The sequence below is a fragment of the Cucurbita pepo genome, chromosome 15, assembly GCF_057944985.1.
Source record: "Cucurbita pepo subsp. pepo isolate OVF chromosome 15, ASM5794498v1, whole genome shotgun sequence".
Taxonomy (NCBI): Eukaryota; Viridiplantae; Streptophyta; class Magnoliopsida; order Cucurbitales; family Cucurbitaceae; genus Cucurbita; species Cucurbita pepo.
The window spans coordinates 10788518-10810477 of NC_141812.1; the positions used below are offsets into that span (position 1 = coordinate 10788518).

The following is a 21960-nucleotide window of genomic DNA, read 5'->3' on the forward strand; positions in this document are numbered from 1 at the left end:
CGTCTACTAGTTAGAGGTTTCCACACCCTTAAAGAATGTTTCATTATCCTTCCCAATCGATGTGGGATCTCACAGTATCATTAACCTCGGTTACAAATATTAAATATTCTTAATCTTTTAAAAATTAAGTTTGAGTTATAACCCTATTTTCGTTTGAGTCTAATTGACCCAACCAAAAAAATGTCTAATCCATAAATCGAGCCGAATTTTTTAACTCGAACATAAAAAATTCTAATCGAACCAAATTTTATAGGTTAGGTTGGGTTGGGTTGGGTTGGATAAGATAGTCGAGATTAGAGAGACTAAAACTAAATAATTTTTGCTTGCAGTAGGACCCATCTTAAATAGAAATTTCACAGCAAAAAAGAATCCTATAAATACCGCATAACAATCGAACCTCCGTTCAGGTCCGAACCGGCAACTGGTTTTTTCTTTTTCGTGATCCAGTATCGCCGCCAGTTACCGTTGCATCTGTATCTATTTCGCCTCCTTTCTTTCTCTCTCGAGCGGCCCATTTCCTTCTACGGCCACCATCGTCCGATCCGGCGCCGGCGTTTTGGGCCTTCAACTTCAGTATCATTATGGACGCCCGCTGCCGATCGACGAAGTCGACGACTACCAAGGTGAAGGAGACGACCAACACCGTCAACGGAGATTCCACGAAGTCTTCCGACGCTCAGGCCCTCCCTCTATACTTCACCAATGCCGTCTTCTTCACGCTGTTCTTCTCCGTCGTGTATTATCTACTCGGCCAGTGGCGGATGAAGATCCGGAACTCTGTTCCTCTGCATTTTGTTACTCCATTGGAGATCGTTGCTCTTGTCGCCTTAGTACCCTCGCTCGTGTACCTTATTGGATTCTTCGGCATCGATTTTGTTCAGTCTCTGTTTCTCCGTCCGACGGCGGAAGCGTGGACGTCGGAGGACGACGATGAGCGTTCCATTGTTAAAGATGATTCGCGGAAAGTGCCGTGTGGTGCAGCGCTTGATTGTGCTGTTTCTCCTCAAGTTCCACCTACAGTTCTGTCTGTACCAAAATCGGTTGATCTGCTGCCAGTTCCGATCAAATTGAACGAAGAAGATGAGGAAATCGTGAAATCCGTGGTGGTTGGGACTACTCCGTCGTACTCTCTCGAATCGAAGCTCGGAGACTGTGCTAGAGCGGCGGCAATCCGCCGTGAGGCGCTTCAGAGGATTACCAGTAAGTCTCTCTCCGGTTTGCCTCTGGACGGCTTCGATTACGCTTCGATTTTAGGGCAGTGCTGTGAGATGCCAGTTGGATACGTCCAGATTCCGGTAGGTATTGCAGGTCCGCTTTTGCTCGATGAAAAAGAATTTTCAGTGCCGATGGCTACAACAGAGGGATGTTTGGTTGCGAGCACAAATCGAGGATGCAAGGCGATTCACCTATCTGGAGGAGCCAACAGCGTCTTGTTGAGAGACGGAATGACCAGAGCTCCGGTGGTGAGATTCGCCACCGCGAAGAGAGCCGCTCAACTCAAGATTTTTCTCGAAGAACCTGAAAATTTCGAGACTCTGGCTTTGGTTTTCAACAAATCGAGCCGATTCGCGAGATTGCAAAACATCAAATGCGCCATTTCCGGTAAAAACCTCTATATGAGATTCTCGTGCAGCACCGGCGACGCCATGGGAATGAACATGGTCTCTAAAGGTGTGCAGAACGTTCTGGATTTCTTGCAGGAGGATTTCCCTGACATGGATGTCATCGGCATCTCAGGTAAGTTAACAATAGTGTAAACTACAACAAAATCACAACAACGAATTCGAATTTATTCCAAAAACCGTTTAAAAATCATTTGATTGCTGTGATTAGGAAATTTCTGCTCTGACAAGAAGGCCGCTGCCGTGAACTGGATTGAAGGTGTTGGATGATGGAAGTCCCACATCGACTAATTTAGGGAATGATCATGGGTTTATAAGTGAGGAATACTAACTCCATTGGTATGAGGCCTTTTGGGAAGCCCAAAGCAAAGCCATGAGAGCTTATGCTCAAAGTGGACAATATCATACCATTGTGGAGAGTCGTGTTCGTCTAACATGGTATCAGAGCCATGCCCTAAACTTAGTCGTGCCAATAAATTGGTAAATCCTCAAATCCTCAAATATCGAACAAAGAACTCCTAAAGAAAAGGAGTCAAGCCCCTCCTCGAAGGCAGTCAAAAATGACTAAGACTCCAAAGGAGTCGAGCCTCGATTAAGGGGAGGCGCACTTTGTTCGAGGGGAGGTGTTGGATGATGGAAGTCCCACATCGACTAATTTAGGGAATGATCATGGGTTTATAAGTGAGGAATGCTAACTCCATTGGTATGAGGCCTTTTTGGGGAAGCCCAAAGCAAAGCCATGAGAGCTTATGCTCAAAGTGGACAATATCATACCATTGTGGAGAGTCGTGTTCGTCTAACATGGTATCAGAGCCATGCCCTAAACTTAGTCGTGCCAATAGATTGATAAATCCTCAAATCCTCAAATATCGAACAAAGAACTCCTAAAGAAAAGGAGCCAAGCCCCTCCTCGAAGGCAGTCAAAAATGACTAAGACTCCAAAGGAGTCGAGCCTCGATTAAGGGGAGGCGCACTTTGTTCGAGGGGAGGTGTTGGATGATGGAAGTCCCACATCGACTAATTTAGGGAATGATCATGGGTTTATAAGTGAGGAATACTAACTCCATTGGTATGAGGCCTTTTGGGAAGCCCAAAGCAAAGCCATGAGAGCTTATGCTCAAAGTGGACAATATCATACCATTGTGGAGAGTCGTGTTCGTCTAACAGAAGGAAGGGGAAAATCGGTGGTTTGTGAGGCGATAATTAAAGGCGATGTGGTGAGGAAGGTGTTGAAAACCAACGTGGAGGCTTTGGTGGAACTTAACATGCTTAAGAACCTTGCTGGGTCCGCCATTGCTGGAGCACTGGGTGGATTTAATGCTCACGCCAGTAACATTGTCACTGCCATTTACATAGCCACTGGCCAAGATCCTGCACAGAACGTGGAGAGTTCTCACTGCATTACAATGATGGAAGCTGTGAATGATGGCAGGGATCTTCACGTGTCCGTTACCATGCCTTCCATTGAGGTAATTTTCCTTTTCCCTTCTCCTTATTCAATTCATTTGGAATAATTTCTTTTCTAAGTACAAAATACTTCATTCATATGATTGGATTAAATTCAAATTTTTTATCTCTAATAATGCATTTCTAGGTTTAGATCTTATTTTCGTTAGCATCTGAAGTATTTTAAGCTGGAAATGTGTGATCCCACATTAGTCGAGGAGGAGAACGAAACATGTTTTTTATAAAAGTGTGGAAACATCTCCTTACTAAACGGAGGTGGATTGTGAGATCCCACATCGATCGATTGGGGAGTAAACGAAACATTCTAGTGGAAACTTCTCTACCAGACAATCTTGAAGGGGGTAGATTGTGAGAACATTGTTTATAAGGGTGTGAAAACTTCTCTACCAGAGAGGGTAGATTGTGAGATCTCACATCAATTGTGGAGGATAAATTGTCCCGAGGCAGATAAGAGTGTGGAAACTTCTCTACCAGACAATCTTGCAGGGGATAGATTGTGAGATCTCATATCGATTGTGGAGGAGAAATTGTCTCGAGTGGTAGATTGAGAGATCTCACATCGATTATGGAGGAAAACGAAACATTTTTTTTATAAGGGGGTGAAAATCTCTTTCTAAAGGACGTCTTTATAAGGGTGTGGGGTGTGGAAACTTCTTTCGAAAACTTATTTATAACACATTGATTCCGGAAGAGAACTAAGGGTGTGGAAACCTTAAAACGAAGTTCTAAATGTATTCTTTTTCTCAGTGTATTGAGTTTGTTAGATGAACAACACGACTATACACAATGGTATGATATTGTCCACTTTGAGCATAAATTTTCATGACTGTGCTTTGAGCTTCCCCAAAAGGACTCGTGCCAATGGAGAGTGTGATGTCCCACATTGGTTGGGGAGGAGAACAAATCACCCTTTACAAGGGTGTGGAAACCTTCCCCTAGCAGACGCGTTTTAAAGCCTTGAGGGGAAGCCCGAAAGGAAAAGCCCAAAGAGGACAATATCTGCTAGCGGTGGATCTGGGTCGTTACAAATGGTATCAGAGCCAGTCACCGAACGATGTGTCGGCCTTCTCGCTGTTCCTCGAAGGGGGGTAGACACGATGCGGTGTGCCAGTAAAGACGCTGGGCCTCAAAGGGGGGTGGATTTGGGGGCAGTCCCACATCGATTGGATAAAGGAACGAGTGCCAGCGAGGACGCTGGGCCCAGAAGGGGGGTGGATTGTGATGTCCCACATTGGTTGGGGAGGAGAACAAATCACCCTTTATAAGGGTGTGGAAACCTTCCCCTAGCAGACGCGTTTTAAAGCCTTGAGGGAAAGCCCAAATAGGACAATATCTGCTAGCGGTGGATCTGGGTCGTTACAGAGAGTGTATTATTTGATTATAAACCGAGGATCATTCCCTCCTCAAATTAGTTGATGTGAGACTTTCATCATCTGTTATAGTGTTCATTGGGTTTCGTTATGTAGGTTGGTACCATAGGTGGGGGCACACAACTGGCCTCCCAATCGGCTTGTCTGAATCTGCTTGGAGTTAAGGGCGCCAACAGAGAAGCGCCAGGCTCAAACGCAAGGCTATTGGCCACCATTGTAGCAGGCTCTGTTCTTGCTGGAGAGCTCTCTCTCATGTCTGCCCTTGCAGCTGGACAGCTCGTCAAAAGCCACTTGAAATACAACAGATCAAGCAGAGACATCCCCAGTGTTTCATCCTCCTCCTAGTCTCTTCACACTCCACAACAACCACCGCCAAACTCGCCGGTGCTACGCCGTCCACGGCGGAGGTATGAATAATGTATAAAAACTAAAAAATAAAAAAAATAAAACACAATGGTTTCTTGAATTTTCTGTTTCAATTTCTGTGTAACTTCTGTTCCTTACTTTAAATAATATTAATATCAAATTATTTTCATTTTAAAATTAGGATATTTGAAAATATTACATAAATTAAAAATATGATTTTCTTCTAAGTATTATTTTGTGACGAAATTTTGTCCTTTTCTATCTAATATTATTTTTCTCTAACAAACTTAAATTTTTTTTTTTTATCACAATTTTAGTATTTTAGAAGCTGGAAACAATTATTCCTACTCATTTTGATGGGAAAAATCTTACATGGTTGATGACGTGGCAAAGTACGTAACGTAAATTTGACACGTGGCACTAGGTTAATTCAAAAAAAGAAAATAAAACAGGAAATCAAATGGGGTCAAGTTATAAATGTATTTATTTTTATTTTATTTTGGCCTTTGAGTACTCAACACGTGGGGCTGAATTAATTATTAAAAAAAAGAAAGTATTATAAAATGGTCTAATTACCTCCTCATGACACGTGTCCCACTGTTTTCTCTCCTCGTTTTCCAACCTACCGACAAAATATTTTCATTTTTTTCAGCCACGACTCTCACAACACGTGGCACAATTGACTATTTTCTTTTTCTATGAAAGTATCACGTCAATTAATTTAGGGAATGTTTTGGGTTTATAATCAATGAAAACTCTTTCTGGTAGTGAAGCCTCCTCGGAAAGCCTAAAATAAAGTCATGAGAGTTTATACTTAAATTGTGGAGAGTCGTGTTCATCTAACATTTTCATTATTATTTTATTCTTTTTTTATTTCATGCCATTGACTCACAACACGTGGTACAATTGCTAGTTTTTGTTTTTCCCTCCCCTATTTCATTCTCGTATTTATGACAAACAAGTCAATTCAATTGAGTATTGATTTAATGTCAATTTTAATGGCATCTTTTTTAATTTATTGACTCAACCATCAAAATCCAGCCATCTAACTCCGAACTTGTATAAATGCGTAGGGTTGGGTAGAGTAGAGTGCGGTGAAAATAAATTGAGTAAAGTTTAAACGTACTTATGTTATATTATTGAATAGAACTTTTTTTTCTTTTATAGGTTGTATTAATTAAAACTTTAGACTAATAACTATATTAAATATCAATTTAGACAATTTCGGAGTGATTTATAATTATTTTTACTTAAATTTATTTAAAATAAGTTTAAAATTATCTTTTTAATCATTATGTTTTTTTTTAAGTATTTAAATTTATGAAAATGGGTTATTTTGAATTGATTTTAAATGAAATTAGTAAAAAAAAATTAATTAATTAATTAATTATCTAAATATACAAATGTACACACCTTTTATTCTTCTTTTCTTAATTAATTAATTTATTTTTTGAAAATTTACTTAGGACGAGAGACAAATAGAAGAAAAAGAACGGAAAACGACAATGAACGATGGTGACGTTGATAATCAAGCCCATAACTGAGCTCACGAGCTCGACTCATTGGATTAATTTTTGGGTTGGAGGTTGAGCTTGACCCGACAAAAGAAAGTTTATTAGAACCGTCTCTTTTAAGTTAAAAAATAGTTATTTATTTATTTATTTAGAATTTATAAAAACTCATAAAAATAATCCAAATTAACCAACAGGCTTCGAAAATCTCTTACGTTTTCCTCCACAAACACAATCCTTAAAATCCTCAACACAGATGTCTAAATTTACCCTCCTACCAATCTGGTGTGTCTCCAACCACACATCTCTACCGTTGGATCAATCCGTCAATGTTATGTCCCCAATTTTCCACCATTGCTCTCCTAACTTCTTGGAGCAATGCTTCTAATTTCAAACACATTTCCCATTTCTTCTCTCCTCTGAGCTAAAAATCAACTTCTTTTCATATCTTTTGCTTCATGAAAATGGTAGAACATGAGTTTTGATTGAAACTCAAACGCATTTGGACCTAAAAACCAACATCAACAATGGCAACTTTAACCAACCAAACATCCAAGAAAGCCATTCGCAGCCCGGGCGGGGCGTCGAATTCTGCAGCCAATCGAGGTTCAAGTGGACAATCGGTTAAGTTCGCACGAAGAACGTCGAGTGGCCGATATGTCAGCCTATCCAGAGATGATCTCGACATGTCCGGAGAGGTATCGGGGGATTATATTAACTACACCGTCCATATTCCTCCAACCCCGGATAATCAACCGATGGATACATCGATAGCCACCAAAGCGGAGGAGCAATACGTCGCAAACTCGCTGTTTACCGGTGGATTCAACAGCGTCACACGAGCACATCTCATGGATAAGGTGATCGATTCCGAGGTTACTCATCCTCAAATGGCTGGAGCTAAAGGCTCGTCCTGTGCCATGCCTGCTTGTGATGGCAAGGTCATGAAGGACGAGCGGGGTAAAGATATCACTCCTTGTGAATGCAGGTTCAATTCATTCATCCGCTTAAACTTTTGAGTTTTACAAAAAACGCTTCAAAGGGTCTAACCTCCCGAGCGTTATTTTGAATTCTAGTTTACCATATATATCATATTTAATCTTTTACGACTTACCATAGGTATCATGACAAATATCTTGTATTCATTTATTGTTATTTTCATATCCTTTCACACCATTTAGGTGCAGTGGTTTTAGCAAATATTCTCATAACTCCCGAGCGTTATTTTGAACGTGTCATTCGGTTCGGTACAGGTTTAGAATTTGTCGGGATTGCTATCTCGATGCATTGAAGGACACAGGGCTTTGTCCTGGATGCAAAGAGCCCTACAAAGTGGGTGACTATGATGAAGATTCTAATGACTATTCTAATGGAACATTACAATTAAAAGGCCATGATGGGTCTAAATCAATGATGAAGCTAAACCAAGGTGGAGAATTTGATCACAACAAATGGTTGTTTGAGTCAAAAGGAACCTATGGTGTTGGCAATGCATACTTGAATCAAGACGACGGGTACGGTGATGGCAACGACGACAAGTTCCGTGAAGGAATGTTGGAGTCGATGGACAAGCCATGGAAACCGCTGAGTCGAACGTTTCCGATCCCGGCTAGCATCATAAGTCCATACAGGTTTATTTCGTTTTACATGTTCGAAAACGTTCAAATATTTATCGATATGTTCGTAAAATCGATGATCGTTTGCAGGCTGTTGATATTGATAAGACTTGTGGTGTTGGGTTTCTTTTTGCATTGGAGAGTGCAACATCCAAATGAGGATGCAATATGGCTATGGTTGATGTCTATAGTATGTGAAATATGGTTCGCTTTCTCTTGGATTCTCGATCAAATTCCGAAGGTATGTCCCGTTAATCGAGCTACCGATCTTCAAGTTCTTTACGACAAGTTCGATGCTCCGTCTCCGTTGAATCCCACCGGGCGTTCCGATCTCCCGGGAGTTGACATGTTTGTATCCACAGCGGATCCTGAAAAGGAACCGGTTCTTGTAACGGCGAATACGATATTATCCATTCTTGCAGCGGATTATCCGGTTGAAAAACTTGCTTGCTACATCTCTGATGATGGAGGTGCACTCTTGACATTCGAGGCGATGGCGGAGGCTGCTAGCTTTGCGGATTTGTGGGTGCCGTTTTGTCGTAAGCATGATATCGAGCCGAGAAATCCCGAAAGCTATTTTAGTTTAAAAGTGGATCCAACGAAGAATAAGAGTAGGTCGGATTTTGTGAAGGATAGAAGGAAAATTAAGCGAGAGTACGACGAGTTTAAGGTTCGAACAAATGGGCTTCCCGACGCGATTAGGAGGCGATCGGATGCTTTCAATGCAAGAGAGGAGATGAAGATGTGGAAACACAAGAAAGAAACTGGAGGAGATCCCATGGAGCCAATTAAGGTTCAAAAAGCAACATGGATGGCTGATGGAAGCCATTGGCCTGGTACTTGGGTTGTCCCTTCTGGTGACCATTCTAAGGGTGATCATGCAGGAATTCTTCAGGTATGTTCAAACGCTAAATTTGTCTTTGTAACGGTTCAAACCCATCGTTAGCTGATACTATCCTCTTTGAGCTATCTCTCGAGCTTTTTAAAACGCATCTCGTGGTAGGGAGAGGTTTCCATACCCTTATAATGAATGTTTCGTCCTCCTCCCCAACCGACGTGGGATCTCACAATCCACCGTCGGGCACTCGTTCCCTTCTCCAATCGATGTGGGACCCCCCAATCCACCCCCCCTTTCGGGACCCTGTGTCCTTGTTAACACACTGCCTCGTGTCCACCCCCCTTGGGGGCTTAGCCTCCTCACTAGCACATTACCCGATGTCTGGTTTTGATACCATTTGTAACAGCTCAAGCCTATACCACTAATAGATATTGTCCTCTTTGAGCTTTCACTTTTGGGCTTCCCCTCAAAGTTTTTAAAACGCGTCTGCTAGTGAGAAATTTCCATACCCTTACAAAGAATACTTCGTTCTCCTCCCCAATTGACGTGGGATCTCAAAATCCACCTCTCGGGCCCAGTGTCCTCGCTAGCACTCGTTCTCTTCTCCAATCTATGTGGAACCCGCTTCGAGGCACAACGTCCTTGTTGGCACACCGCCTCGTGTCCACCCCACTTCAGGGCTTAGCCTCCTCACTGGCAAATCCCCCTATATCTGGCTCTGATATCATTTGTAACTGCCCAAGCTTACCACTAACCGATATTGTTCTCTTTAGGCTTTCCCTTTCGGGCTTCCCCTCAATATTTTTAAAACCCGTCTGTTAGGGAGAAGTTTCCACACCCTTATAATAAATGCTTCCTTCTCCTCCCCAACCGAGGCAAGATCTCACAATCTTACTGTAATTAATTTTACAGGTGATGTTGAAGCCTCCAAGCCACGACCCATTATTGGGGAGTACAGACGAGAAGATCATAGACTTCACAGACGTCGACATTCGTCTTCCAATGTTCGTATACGTATCTCGTGAGAAACGACCTGGATACGATCACAACAAAAAGGCAGGCGCCATGAACGCCCTGGTACGAGCCTCGGCCGTGTTGTCAAATGGTCCATTCATTCTCAACCTTGATTGTGACCATTATGTGTATAACTGCAAAGCCATCAAAGAGGGAATGTGCTTCATGATGGACCGTGGTGGGGAGGATATTTGTTACATCCAATTCCCTCAAAGATTTGAAGGCATTGATCCTTCTGATCGATATGCCAATCATAATACTGTCTTCTTTGATGGCAATATGAGAGCGCTCGATGGAATACAAGGTCCGGTGTACGTCGGAACGGGTTGTATGTTTCGTCGCTTCGCCCTCTACGGTTTCGACCCGCCTCAACCCGATATGGTTAAGCCTAAAAGTGATTCCTCTGAAACACAACCTTTGCAAACACAGCCTTTGCAATCCACTGACTTTGATCCTGACCTTGATGTCAATTTACTTCCCAAGCGTTTTGGAAATTCTACCATGTTGGCTGACTCGATACCGGTTGCCGAGTTTCAAGGCCGCCCGATTGCTGATCATCCTGCAGTTCGGTATGGACGCCCTCCCGGTGTTCTTCGGGCTCCTCGTCAACCCCTCGATGCTGCAACCGTTGCTGAATCTGTCTCCGTAATTTCTTGCTGGTATGAACTTAAAAAAATGTTTAATAGGTCACTCAACTTTGAACTTGATATGGATGCATTGAATAGGTATGAGGATAAAACGGAATGGGGCGAGCGAGTAGGGTGGATTTATGGCTCGGTGACAGAGGATGTGGTCACTGGCTACCGTATGCACAACCGTGGATGGCATTCTGTTTACTGCATCACCAAGCGCGATGCCTTCCGTGGGTCGGCTCCAATCAATCTCACTGATCGACTTCACCAAGTGCTCCGATGGGCGACGGGTTCGGTCGAGATTTTCTTCTCGAAAAATAATGCATTGCTGGCTTCGAGACGCCTCAAAATTCTGCAACGTCTCGCCTACCTCAACGTCGGCATCTACCCCTTCACCTCGATCTTCCTCATTGTCTACTGCTTCCTCCCAGCTCTCTCCCTTTTCTCTGGCAACTTCATTGTCCAAACACTCAATGTCACCTTCTTGGTGTACCTTCTCATCATCACTGTCTGTTTAATCTCCTTAGCCATTTTGGAAGTCAAGTGGTCTGGCATTGGCTTGGAAGAATGGTGGAGAAATGAACAGTTTTGGCTCATTTCAGGTAACCGTTAACTTTAATACGCTTACGGTTCAAGCCTACCGCTACCAGATATTGTCCTTTTTGGGCTTTCCCTTTTAGGCTTCCCGTTAAGATTTTTAAAACGCGTATGCTAGGGATAGGTTTCCACACCCTTGTAAAGGGTGTTTTGTTCTCCTCCCCAACCAATGTGGGATCTTACAATCCACCCCTTTCGGGGCCCAACATCCTCGTTGACACTCGTTCCCTTCATCAATCGACGTGGAACCCTCTAATCCACCCCCATTCGGGGCCCAGCATCCTTGCTGGTACACTACCTCGTGTCCGCCCCTTCGGGGCTCAGTCTCCTTGCTAACACATCGCCTGGTGTCTGGCTCTAATATCATTTGTAAAGGCCCAAACCCACTGCTTAGCAGATATTGTTTTCTTTGGGCTTTCCCTTACAGGCTTCCCCTCAAAGTTTTTAAAATGCGTATGCTAGGAAGAGGTTTTCACACTCTTTATAAGGGGTGTTTCGTTCTCCTCCCCAACGAATGTGGGATCTTACAATCCACCCCCTTCGGGGCCCAGCATCCTCGCTGACACTCGTTCTCTTCTTCAATCGATGTGGGACTCTCTAATCCACTCTCCTTCGGGACCCAGCATCCTTGCTGGCACACCGCCTCGTGTCCGTCCCCTTCAGGGCTCAGCCTCCTAACTCGCACATTGCTTAGTGTCTAGCTTTGATACCATTTGTAACGGCTCAAGCCACCACTAGCCGGTATTGTCCTTTTTGGGCTTTCCCTTTTGAGCTTCCTTTCAAGGTGTTTAAAACGCGTCTACTAGAGAGAGATTTCCATACCCTTATAAAGGGTATTTCGTTTTCCTCCCCAACCGATATAAGATCTTACACTAACATTTTAACCCATGATCTCAGGCACGTCAGCTCACTTAGCAGCTGTGGTCCAAGGCTTATTAAAGGTGGTAGCAGGGATCGAGATATCTTTCACGTTAACATCAAAGTCATCAGGAGACGACGTCGAAGACATTTACGCAGACTTATACCTCGTGAAATGGACGTCGTTGATGGTTCCTCCCATTGTGATAGCCCTAATGAACATAATAGCCATGGTGGTAGCATTCTCAAGAACAATATACAGCACAGTGCCACAATGGAGCAAGTTCATAGGTGGGGCTTTCTTTAGCTTCTGGGTTTTGGCTCATTTGTATCCTTTTGCTAAAGGGTTGATGGGAAGAAGAGGAAAAACGCCAACAATTGTGATAGTTTGGTCAGGCTTGATTGCTATCACACTCTCTTTGTTGTGGATAGCCATTAGCCCACCAAAGCCAACTGCTGCTGATGCCGCCATTGGGGGAGGAGGCTTTGAATTCCCATGAACAGATATCAATTATTGGATATTCATTCAATCAATATCTCTGGACACACTCATCAACAATTTAGATTCATTTTGAAAGTTTTTAAATTTATGTAAACTCAAGAATGTTACTTGTTTTTTTTTTTTTTTTTTTTTTTTTTTGTAAAAACTTTTTTTTTTTGCTTTCATTTTCTTATTTGATTTGTCTCGATCTATGGAATAAGAGAGAAATGTGTTTATTTCACTTCCGACGTTTCCTTAAATCTCGTTTCATTGAAAAGATGAGGCTCTGAATATGTTGATTATTGAAATCAGCCTCCACAAGTCCTTTTCTGTCGTTTATTCATGAATTTATAGACCGGTTGGTTTATGTCGGGGCTAGAGATGTCCAGGGGCGGGATGGGACGGGGAAGCCTTCTAAAACCCCATTCTTGCCACCTATTTCATTTCTGGTCTGCACGAAATTTTCTCATTTATTTCATCTCAGAATTATTTTTAAAAAAATTATTTTAAATCTTTAATTTTAAATATAATCTTTATTAAAAAAATATCATAAAAAATCAATTTATTTCATACGCTACCATCCTAATTCTAAAAATTAAAATTTTAACATTATAATATAGTTTTTAACAATTAAAAAAATATGTAAATATTACCTCGATCCCGTTTATTTAACAGGAAAAAAAATGTTCTCCACTCCCTCGTCCATTTTTCGTCAAATAGAGAATCTTCGGTTCGGGGCGGGTTCCGACCCCTCGAGTAGAGTAATGAACCAACCAATCCGTGTATTTGATTTATTTATTATTATTATTGAAATAAAATAAAGATAAAGAGAAAAAAAAAAAAAAAAAAAAAAAAACACAAATTCAATTTGATGGAATAAATCAAATCCAAATGCGTTCAATAATTTCGGAATTTCAATCTGGCGTTGGTGAGGGGACGCGTGCATTTGAGAGAGTAATCGGCGAACCATTGGAACAAAACCTTCCAAAATTTTGAAGCCTTCGAGGAGGCTGCGCTTCCATACGAAGAATCCATCGCCAACCTCCAACTCTCAACGATTTCGCACCGTCTCTTCGCGATCATCGTCCAATTTTCCACTTCATCCACGGTATTTTTCATCTTCCACTTCTGCTTCTCCATCTCTCTCTCTCTCTCTCTCTCTCTATATAACCCTCTTTCCTTTTCGCTCCAGATTAAACCCCCAATTTCCCCGCTTCTTTCGATTTCCCGGCAAAATTAAATTTCGTTTCTAGGGTTTTTTGAACCCCAGGAACTGGAGCCCCTCAGTGGGTTATCCCTCGCCTTTGATTGATCGAGTCTTTGCCGAGTATAGTTGGAGGTTTGAAGTCTGAATTGATTTTCTGGATAATGGGTTTTGGTTGTTTTTGTGTTTGATTTAATGGGTACTGTGGCCATCGCTCGAATTTGAGATGAGATGGCTGGCTTCATTTGCGAGGTCGGTTATGTTATTTCTCTGTCTTCGCATGTTCCTATTCTACGGTAGATTTATGGGTTTAATGAGATTGTTGTTTTGTTGTTGCTGAGTGGTTGATCTCTTCTAGTCAAAGCTTTCACTCACCTGGTTGGAACGGATATAGAGTTTGTAAAATAAGTTCTGATTAAACATTAACTGTGTTCATATGGATAATGAAGTGATTGAGTTCGATATTGGATTGGGAGGAGGCAGTGGGAGGGAGGGAGATGACTATTCTATTGGTATGGTGCATCATTCCATTGAGGATGAAGAAATGGTTGATAGCCCTCCTCTGAGTAGCCTTGGTGGTGGCGCTGGCAGTGGTGAGATATATCTTCCTGAGGGTGATCTTTTGGATCTTGAACCTTATGAAGGAATGGAATTCGAGTCTGAAGAGGCTGCCAAAGCTTTCTATAATTCATATGCTCGACGTGTTGGGTTCAGTACTCGTGTCAGCTCGTCCCGTCGGTCTAGGCGCGATGGAGCGATTATACAAAGGCAATTTGTTTGTGCCAAAGAGGGTTTCAGGAATATGAATGAGAAGCGAACTAAAGATAGAGAAATTAAGCGCCCTCGAACGATCACTAGAGTGGGTTGCAAAGCATCCTTGTCTGTAAAGATGCACGATTCTGGGAAATGGGTTGTCTCTGGATTTGTTAGAGAGCATAATCATGAGTTAGTTCCTCCTGATCAGGTGCACTGCTTGCGGTCTCATAGGCAAATATCAGGTCCAGCAAAGACCTTAATTGATACTTTACAGGCTGCTGGGATGGGTCCTCGTAGGATTATGTCGGCACTGATAAAGGAGTATGGAGGAATCAGTAAAGTTGGATTTACTGAGGTTGATTGTCGAAATTATATGAGGAATAATCGCCAAAGGAGCTTAGAAGGAGACATTCAACTGCTTTTGGATTACTTGAGGCAAATGCATTCTGAAAATCCGAACTTCTTCTATGCGGTGCAGGGTGAGGAGGATCAGTGTGTGGGCAATGTCTTTTGGGCCGATCCAAAGGCTCGGATGAACTATACTTACTTTGGGGATACCGTTACATTTGACACTACCTATAGGTCAAACAGATATCGTCTGCCCTTTGCTCCTTTCACCGGGGTGAATCATCATGGACAGCCCGTGTTATTTGGCTGTGCTTTTCTAATAAATGAATCTGAAGCATCATTTAATTGGCTATTTAGAACGTGGCTTTTGGCAATGTCTGGTCGCCCACCTGTGTCAATTACTACCGATCATGATGCAATAATACAGTCAGCCATTACACAAGTTTTCCCTGAGACCCGTCACCGTTTCTGCAAATGGCATATTTTCAAGAAATGCCAGGAGATGCTTTCTCATGTGTTTCTGAAACACCCAAGCTTTGAAGCTGACTTCCACAAATGTGTAAATTTGACCGACTCTATCGAGGAATTTGAGTCCTGCTGGCTATCACTTGTTGACAGATATGATCTCAGGGATCATGAGTGGCTTCAAACAATTTACTCTGCTCGGAGGCAGTGGGTTCCGGTGTATTTGCGGGATACTTTTTTCGCTGAAATGTCTATTACCCAGCGAAGTGATAGCATGAATTCATATTTTGATGGGTACGTGAATGCTTCGACCAATTTGAGTCAGTTCTTCAAACTGTATGAAAAAGCTTTAGAGAGTCGGAATGAGAAAGAAGTGAAAGCAGATTATGATACAATGAACACTTCCCCTGTTCTAAAAACTCCATCTCCAATGGAAAAACAGGTTTCTGAGCTTTACACCAGGAAGCTGTTCTCAAGATTCCAAGAGGAGTTAGTTGGCACATTAACTTTTATGGCGTCGAAGGCTGATGACGATGGGGAAATTATAACATATCAAGTGGCCAAATTTGGCGAGGATCATAAAGCTCACTATGTGAAATTCAATGTTTTGGAGATGAGAGCAAGTTGTAGTTGCCAGATGTTCGAGTTCTCAGGCCTTCTGTGCGGACATATCTTGGCTGTCTTCAGAGTGACCAATGTTCTTACACTTCCATCTTATTACATTTTGAAACGATGGACAAGAAATGCGAAGAGTAACGTGATGTTGGATGACCATGTGAATGATATCTATAACAACTATCTTGAATCTCATACTGTGAGATACAATACCCTACGCCACGAGGCTTTTAAATTCATCGAGGAAGGAGCAAAGACTGTGGATACGTATAATGTGGCAAAAGATGCCCTTCAAGAGGCTGCAAAAAGGGTTGCTCATACAACGAGGAATGATGGGAAAAATTATACAATCAATGGGCGTATTAAAATGGACCCTGGAAACGACAGAAGCTATACATATCATAGTAGTAGCAGGGATCACGACGAGATATTGAGTAAAAACATGTCAGAGGTAGAAGTTCACTGTCTTTTGTATCTATCCGTTCTGTTTTTTGATTTGACTGGAATTCGTTATTCAAGATTTCTAGCTAGAGGAAAAGCGGGATTTCTACTCCTTTTAGCACCTTACAGATTTAGTTTAGTGTTGGAGTTTGTTACTTTGTTTTCTTTCAAGCTTCTACACTTAGTTCAACTGATCAACCTTTTAACTATATTGGTGGTCGGATCTTACGGTATGCATAAGCGTTTGGTATACGATAGAACCTGCTCCTCGAAGTTCTAGCTTTCACTGCATTACTTGGTTACTTGCTAGATTTGGAGTTTCAGAGTACTTCATAATCCTTTCTTGTTAAATTTCTTTTTTCTTGGGACGTTTCGATGTTTGGACTTCGGATAGCGTGTTTTTTTCCTAGTCTTGGATAGATTTATCTTTTAATTATGCACATAACTTCAATATTGACGGCATGTAAGCCTACTAAACGCATGCAATTGTATGGTCATAATGAATCTTTATCTAAGTTTCATGGTCTGGACAATCCTTCATTCCCTTGCATGTCGAGACATACACGATTTCGTTTTGACTTTATTTTACTCTTGAAATTTTCGGCAGGATGACTTGGACAAGAAAATCAACGAGCTTACCAACGAATTGGAGTGTGCAAATCGGAAGTGCGACGTTTACCGGTCTAACCTTTTTTCAATGCTGAAAGACATTGAGGACCACAAACTGCAATTATCTATTAAAGTGCAGAACATAAAAATTAGTATGAAAGATAGCATTTGAAGGTGTAGTAGACGTATATAGTGAGTCCTCGTCTCATCTCAATACCAAATATATTTCTAACCTCGGTCTCATCGAGAAGTACGTTAGTAATGGGGATGTAAACCTGTTTTTTGTCGAGTATTTGATTCTCCCCTACCTGTATGCAACAATTTAGAGGTGATAGTTTCTTGATTTACTGTCACTGGAGATCAATCACCGTGTTTCTATTTTCACTGCAAGATATTTCTGGCCATCCAATGGGGTCCTCATTGCAGTATGATACTCCCTCAATGGTGCCACAAACATACAGTTATCTTGTTAATCTTCTTGTTCTTCGCATTTGAGTTCGCAAAGTCTAAAACGAAGATTACACGTAATAGTTGCTCCCCAATTCGATTTGCTTACTTTAGCATGTCATGATTCTATTTGATTTGATTTGGGTTTTTCTTCATTTTAATGTTGATTTTGGATTCTTTATTTTGTAGTGGCGATGTTCATCTTATTGCTGGCTTACCTATTCAGATCAGTATCCTTTTCCACATCAATTTCTGAGTTGAAAACTGCTGATATATATATATATATATATATATATATATATATATATATATATATATATATATATATATGTTCATCTTATTGCTGTCTTGATTTGGGTAGCAAATAAGGAATGCCAGTAGCCTTTCAACTGAATGTACAGGAAATTCTTTGTAGATTTGGTAGTATTTTTGGTATGGTGATGAAGTAAGCTGTAGTCTGTTCAGAAAGATGTAATTGGTTAGCTGCTCAGTGGTCAGTGGTAGCAAACTAGTTGTAGTTTTATATCATTTTCGTTGATCTGTTTCTTGGGTTTGATTTCTGGTTCCAAAGAAATTTTGAGCTGAAACTGAAACAGGAAACAGGAAACAGAATAACTAGTTCTTGTTCTTGTTCTACTAGTTCTTGTTCTTGTTCTTGGTCTTGGTAGAGACAAAGAGACAAGATGGTTGAAATAAATGAACAAATTCATGGATTTGGCTGTCCTGTTCTTATTTGTTGTTGACTTTGATTTGATTTGGGACAGAGAGTGATCTCTCTTCTGTTTCATTGTACCAGATGCCCATGAATCATCAGACAAAATCTGATGCTTCATTATATCCTCAAATATGAACATCCTCGTAAGCCCCAAAATTGACCAAAAACATGTCATATTGTGTGGATATAACATTATAAAACTTGCATTTTATTATATATACTTTTATACTATATGAATACAAGTTTATATAGTTTAAAATGCAGGCCTGTGTTGATCTCGAGTTTATTAGAGATGTGAACGATGGGAGATTCACTAAATCAACGCTAACAACACTAAATCAATGGTAACAATATGGTTCAGGTTATCATAGTCGTATGATGTTTTGTGTTAGAATTAGGGATATACGTTGCTTAGTAAGGTCGGTTTTCGGTTTATGTTGTGTAATTTTAGTTATATTAAATTCTTTTGTTCTCACAAATTGTTCTTATCCATCTTAATGGGCCATCACACATTGTTCTTATCTATCCTAATTACTCCAAGGAAGATAAGTTCTTATCTATCCTAATTACTCTAAGGAAGACAATTTCTTCCTTTCTTCTTAAGAGAATCAGATAATCCAAAGAAAAACGATAGCCACAATGATTGGAGAGGGGAACGAGTGTCAACGAGGGCACTAGGCTTCGAAGGAGGGTGGATTGTGAGATTCTTCATCGGTTGGAGAGGGGAATGAAACATTAGGGAAGCCCGAAAAGAAAGTCCAAAGAAAATAATATCTGTTAATGGTGGGCTCGGACCATTACAGAGAGTCGGGCAAGTTAAAAAAGGACAATATATTTGCTAGTGGTGGGCCTGGGCTGTTATAGAGGTCGGGCAACTCCAAAGAGGACAATATCTATTAGCGGTGGATCACTAAAGAGAGAAATATTCCTTTTCTAAGAGATCAATGGAGCAAAAGATAACCAAACGAATTCTTCATTATTCAAAGAAACTTTGAAGTTGAAGAACAAATTCTTGATGTTTTGCTCTCCACCAAAGAAACCACTACAAATTTCAAGCTACAATGGGTATCAGCTCAGGTTTGGTCAAAAGAACAATGAATATCACTCTTTAAAAGTAATTAGCTAAGCCAAAACCTTCTTCCATGGAATCAGATTCTTACCAATTTCATCTCCCCTTCTCTCAACCCACTTTCTACCCCTTCATAATTGTTCTAACATTTCCAAGTTATTCTTGTTCTTACAAGATTTGTGCCAAAAATTAATCAAAATCGACTCTTTTTGGTGTTCAAATCCAAATCAAACTGCCCCTTCTTCGTTATAAAGCTATCAACTCTTCCACATTTCAAGCAAATCAAGAGCAAATAAGCAATGAAGATTGAAAAACAAGTGCTTCACCCTATCCATCCATGGCACAACCTGAATCTATCCCACACTGATACCCCTTTCAACTGTGCTGGCTGTCATGAAGCTGGTATTGGCTTCAACTACCAATGCCTGCAATGTGACTTCACCTTGCACAAGCTCTGTGCCATGGCCCCTCCCAAGATCACTCACCTGTTCTACCCGAAATGTGCTTTCGACTTCTTCTTTTCTCCCCCCGGTGCCACCGCGAGGTTCTGTGACGCTTGTCGAAATGACGTTTCGGGATTTGTTTACCATTGTAAACGCTGTGGTTTCGATCTCCACCCTTGTTGCGCAAATCTCCCTCAAGTGCTTGATGATGGCGAACACGATCTTTACCTTAGTATGAAGCTTTCGGGACCGTGTCATCGTTGCGGAGGCCGGGGACCGGGATGGTCTTATAAGTCGAAATGTAGGAGCTATAATCTTCACTTGTCTTGTGTGAAGGAATTGCTTGTAGAGAGCTGGCAAGCTATGTACCTAAAAGTGGATAAGAATAAAGTCATTGAGGTTCAGACAAGGATTCCAAGCCTTAAGGGGACATGCCAAAGCCATCCAAGGGGAAGAGGAAAGGTTGAGCAAGGGTTTCTAATGGCTAGCCGGGCCGTTCGCTGCATCGTCTCCGCTATGCTCGGCGACCCGACAGCCATGATTGCTGCCGTTGTTGGTAGCCTCATATCCAAGTAAATCATGCGTAATTTTATGTTGTTTCTTTGGTTCGTGTTTGGTCTGTGTGTAATGTTGTAAAATAATGTTGTTTCTAGATAGAATGAAAATATCAATTCATTTCTGATATCGACATTGAAACTACATGAATATATGAAAAGCTCGATTCATTCCTTAAGTTGTCCGAAAATGTCACATGTCAATGGAAATTTAAAAGGTCGGTTTCATTATACCTATTGATCAAGTACTATACGAAAGCTTCTATAAATTAAAAGCGCTTAGAATCTAGGCTTTCAATTTTATCGAGATCGTAAGCTTCAATTAATGGAAGATTGAGAGAAAATTTGGTTTCATGATGTAAGAAGTTGTTCGAGGTAAACCTAGATCTCCGCTACCAACTCAAACCTAACCAAGAAACTACTACATTTATTATTTATTTCCTATTTAAAATATATTACTTTAAAAGGAAAATCACATATAATTAAATAAAGAAGAAAAAGGAAAGATTCCTACTAATCCCAACATGTCTTAAAAAAATAGAAAATATAAATATAAATTCCACGTCATAATCACATGCACAAAGCATATGAACCTAATAAAATATTTTATTATGTGTAATTTAATTTTTTTTTTTTTTTTTTTGTTTCGAACAATTTAATTTCCACCTTTAATTTTTTTTTTTAATTTTGTTAGACATTTTAACTAAAAAAAATCTAATAAAATATTTGAAACAAATTAAAAGATTAAAACAAGATTGAAAATTTCAAAATTAAATTTTAAAAATTAAATTGACACAAACTTAAAATACCCATAAAAAGAATTTGTATAATATTAATATAATTTTTTTTCTAAATGTTTATTTTCAAATATAAAATTAAAAAACCATGTAAACATAAAAAAAAAATTAAAAAAAAAGTTTTTATATTTAATATAAATTATTAATCAATAGTTAAATAGATAACAACTTTCTTGTAGTTATTATAAAATAAGATATACAAAATTATACTTTTAAAAAATTAGAAGCAAAAAAATAAAAATAAAAAATAATATATATATATATATATATATATATATATATATATATATATATATATATATATAAGGCTAATTAAATACAAATTAAAATATAAAGTAATATGAACAGAATTTTTAAAGTAATTAAAAGTTCTCTTTTTTATTTTATTTTTTTTTTTTATTTTATATATATATATTATTTAGATTATTGATAATTGTATTATTAATTATAAACTACACTTTTGAATTAGTCAAAATGTCAAAAATAAAAAACAATATTAAATTAAAATCAGAAAGAAACTTTCTTAATCATTCATGTTTTAACTTTAAGCAATGTATTGGTTGTTAAAGGGTTTCTTTTAAAAAATTTAAATCTTTTTTTTTAAGATAACTTATTTATTTATTTATTATTTTAGCCAATATATTTCAAATATTTCAATTTAGCCCGTAAACGTTATTTAATATTTATCTCGATCGGTGATTTATTTAATAATAATCTTCTATAGTACTTTATCGTGAAAAACTATATTATAAATATTTATTTCATTTTGATATTGTAGGTTTTGATGATTTGTTTTTATTTTTTGATTTTAAAAAATAAGAATAAAATATATTTTTGGTTCTCGAATTTGAACACGTTTTAACCACCGAATAAAAGATGTAAACAAATCTATAAAATTTCAACCACCAAAGCGCGTACTTTACATCATTGTATCCACATTATCAAACTTCTATATAATCATAAATTCATCGCATTAAAAAAAGAAAAAAAAGTCTAAATTTCAAAAGGTTACATTTTCACGTTAATTAATTTAAAAAATTAAATTAATATAGTTTTAGCTATTAAAGTTAAATAAAAAAAATTTACATCATAATTATTTCAAAAATCAGCCGGCATGAAAATTCA

The 21960-nt window shown here is 39.6% G+C and overlaps 4 protein-coding genes across 5 annotated transcripts; all 4 read left to right on the plus strand.

Annotated features, from left to right (window-relative positions):
* Positions 1-337: 337 nt before the first annotated feature.
* On the plus strand, positions 338-5005 carry LOC111811700 (3-hydroxy-3-methylglutaryl-coenzyme A reductase 1). Its single transcript, XM_087117860.1, has 4 exons — positions 338-1737; positions 1834-1881; positions 2793-3091; positions 4556-5005. Exons 1-4 carry the CDS (start codon positions 582-584, stop codon positions 4802-4804), a joined length of 1752 nt encoding a protein of 583 aa, XP_086973986.1. The 5' UTR covers positions 338-581; the 3' UTR covers positions 4805-5005.
* A 1763-nt stretch (positions 5006-6768) lies between these two features.
* LOC111811636 (cellulose synthase-like protein D4) lies at positions 6769-12613 on the plus strand. The gene is made up of 6 exons (XM_023698583.2): positions 6769-7324; positions 7590-7967; positions 8043-8847; positions 9703-10463; positions 10530-11038; positions 11931-12613. Exons 1-6 carry the CDS (start codon positions 6864-6866, stop codon positions 12389-12391), a joined length of 3375 nt encoding a protein of 1124 aa, XP_023554351.1. The 5' UTR covers positions 6769-6863; the 3' UTR covers positions 12392-12613.
* Positions 12614-13271: 658 nt separating this feature from the next.
* LOC111811651 (protein FAR1-RELATED SEQUENCE 5) lies at positions 13272-17970 on the plus strand. Of its 2 annotated transcripts, none has more exons than XM_087118073.1 (3): positions 13272-13480; positions 13565-16211; positions 16809-17970. In XM_087118073.1, exons 2-3 carry the CDS (start codon positions 14013-14015, stop codon positions 16980-16982), a joined length of 2373 nt encoding a protein of 790 aa, XP_086974199.1. In that variant the 5' UTR covers positions 13272-13480; positions 13565-14012; the 3' UTR covers positions 16983-17970. The 2 variants fall into 2 exon arrangements, with proteins under 2 accessions (XP_086974199.1, XP_086974200.1); XM_087118074.1 differs by having other exon boundaries at positions 13643-16211.
* Positions 17971-19123: 1153 nt separating this feature from the next.
* On the plus strand, positions 19124-20217 carry LOC111776437 (protein VACUOLELESS GAMETOPHYTES). The gene has a single exon (XM_023655872.2). The coding sequence runs from the start codon at positions 19341-19343 to the stop codon at positions 20058-20060; it is 720 nt and encodes a 239-aa protein (XP_023511640.2). The 5' UTR covers positions 19124-19340; the 3' UTR covers positions 20061-20217.
* Positions 20218-21960: the final 1743 nt, after the last annotated feature.